Source organism: Arachis ipaensis, chromosome B05, assembly GCF_000816755.2.
Source record: "Arachis ipaensis cultivar K30076 chromosome B05, Araip1.1, whole genome shotgun sequence".
Taxonomy (NCBI): Eukaryota; Viridiplantae; Streptophyta; class Magnoliopsida; order Fabales; family Fabaceae; genus Arachis; species Arachis ipaensis.
This window is the reverse complement of record NC_029789.2, coordinates 1,460,767-1,461,491: the sequence shown is the minus strand read 5'-3', so window position 1 is coordinate 1,461,491 and position 725 is coordinate 1,460,767. Positions and strand designations below refer to the sequence as shown.

General features: G+C 41.5%; 1 protein-coding gene across 2 annotated transcripts in view; it reads right to left on the bottom strand.

Annotated features, from left to right (window-relative positions):
- Positions 1-519, bottom strand: part of LOC107642356 (glycerol-3-phosphate acyltransferase, chloroplastic) — a 6,109-nt gene extending 5,590 nt beyond the window's left edge. For both annotated transcript variants that reach the window (XM_021122761.1, XM_021122760.1), the window contains exon 1: positions 63-519. In XM_021122761.1, the coding sequence (XP_020978420.1) occupies positions 63-369 (307 nt within the window). In that variant the 5' untranslated portion in view covers positions 370-519. The remainder of the gene's footprint in view (positions 1-62) is intronic.

Below are 725 nucleotides of genomic sequence, written 5' to 3'. Positions count from 1 at the left end.
TAATAATAATAATAATAATAATAATAATAAAAGAAATGAGATGAAGAAAGAGAAAGAGGAACCTTGTTCAGAGCGAGCGTTGAGGAAAGTGCGGGTAGAGACAGCTGCCATTTTGGGAGGAGAGGCAAGATAGTCTTGTGCCTTAATCTTAGGCTTGAAAGAGTAGAGAGAAGAGGCACAATAGCAAGAACAAGAAGTATAGTAAACGGATGAAGAAGAACAGGAAGGAGGAGGAGGAGGCTTTGAAGAGAAGGAAGAAACCCTAGGAACGAAGAATGCGGGAAACGGAGACTGAGAATGAGAAGAAGAAGCATTGGTGGATATGGTAAACACGCCCTGTGCCGCACGCTGAGCGAGAGACCCGTTCATCGTTTCGTTTCGTTTCGTCACGCACAGAAACAAAGAAAAGAAAATGAAAGAAAAGAAAAGAATGAATGAATGAGAGTGAATAGTGAGGAAGAGAGAGAAAGCGTTGTGAGAGAGAAAGAGAAAGAAGAAGAGAGTGTGTCATTGGCGGGCTCACGTGCTTTTCCGTCTTTTAAGTGGGACCCACCGTTGCCACAGTGGGAGCCAATGGTTTCTCCAATCAACCCAGATTTGACACGTGTCAATTATTTAACGGACCATATTCCCTCACCGGATAAACCCCCTTTTTTTTTAATTAATCTTTTTTTTTTTGTCTGAATTCTGACCTTTCCTTTCTTTGAAGAAATCAATTTCTTGCT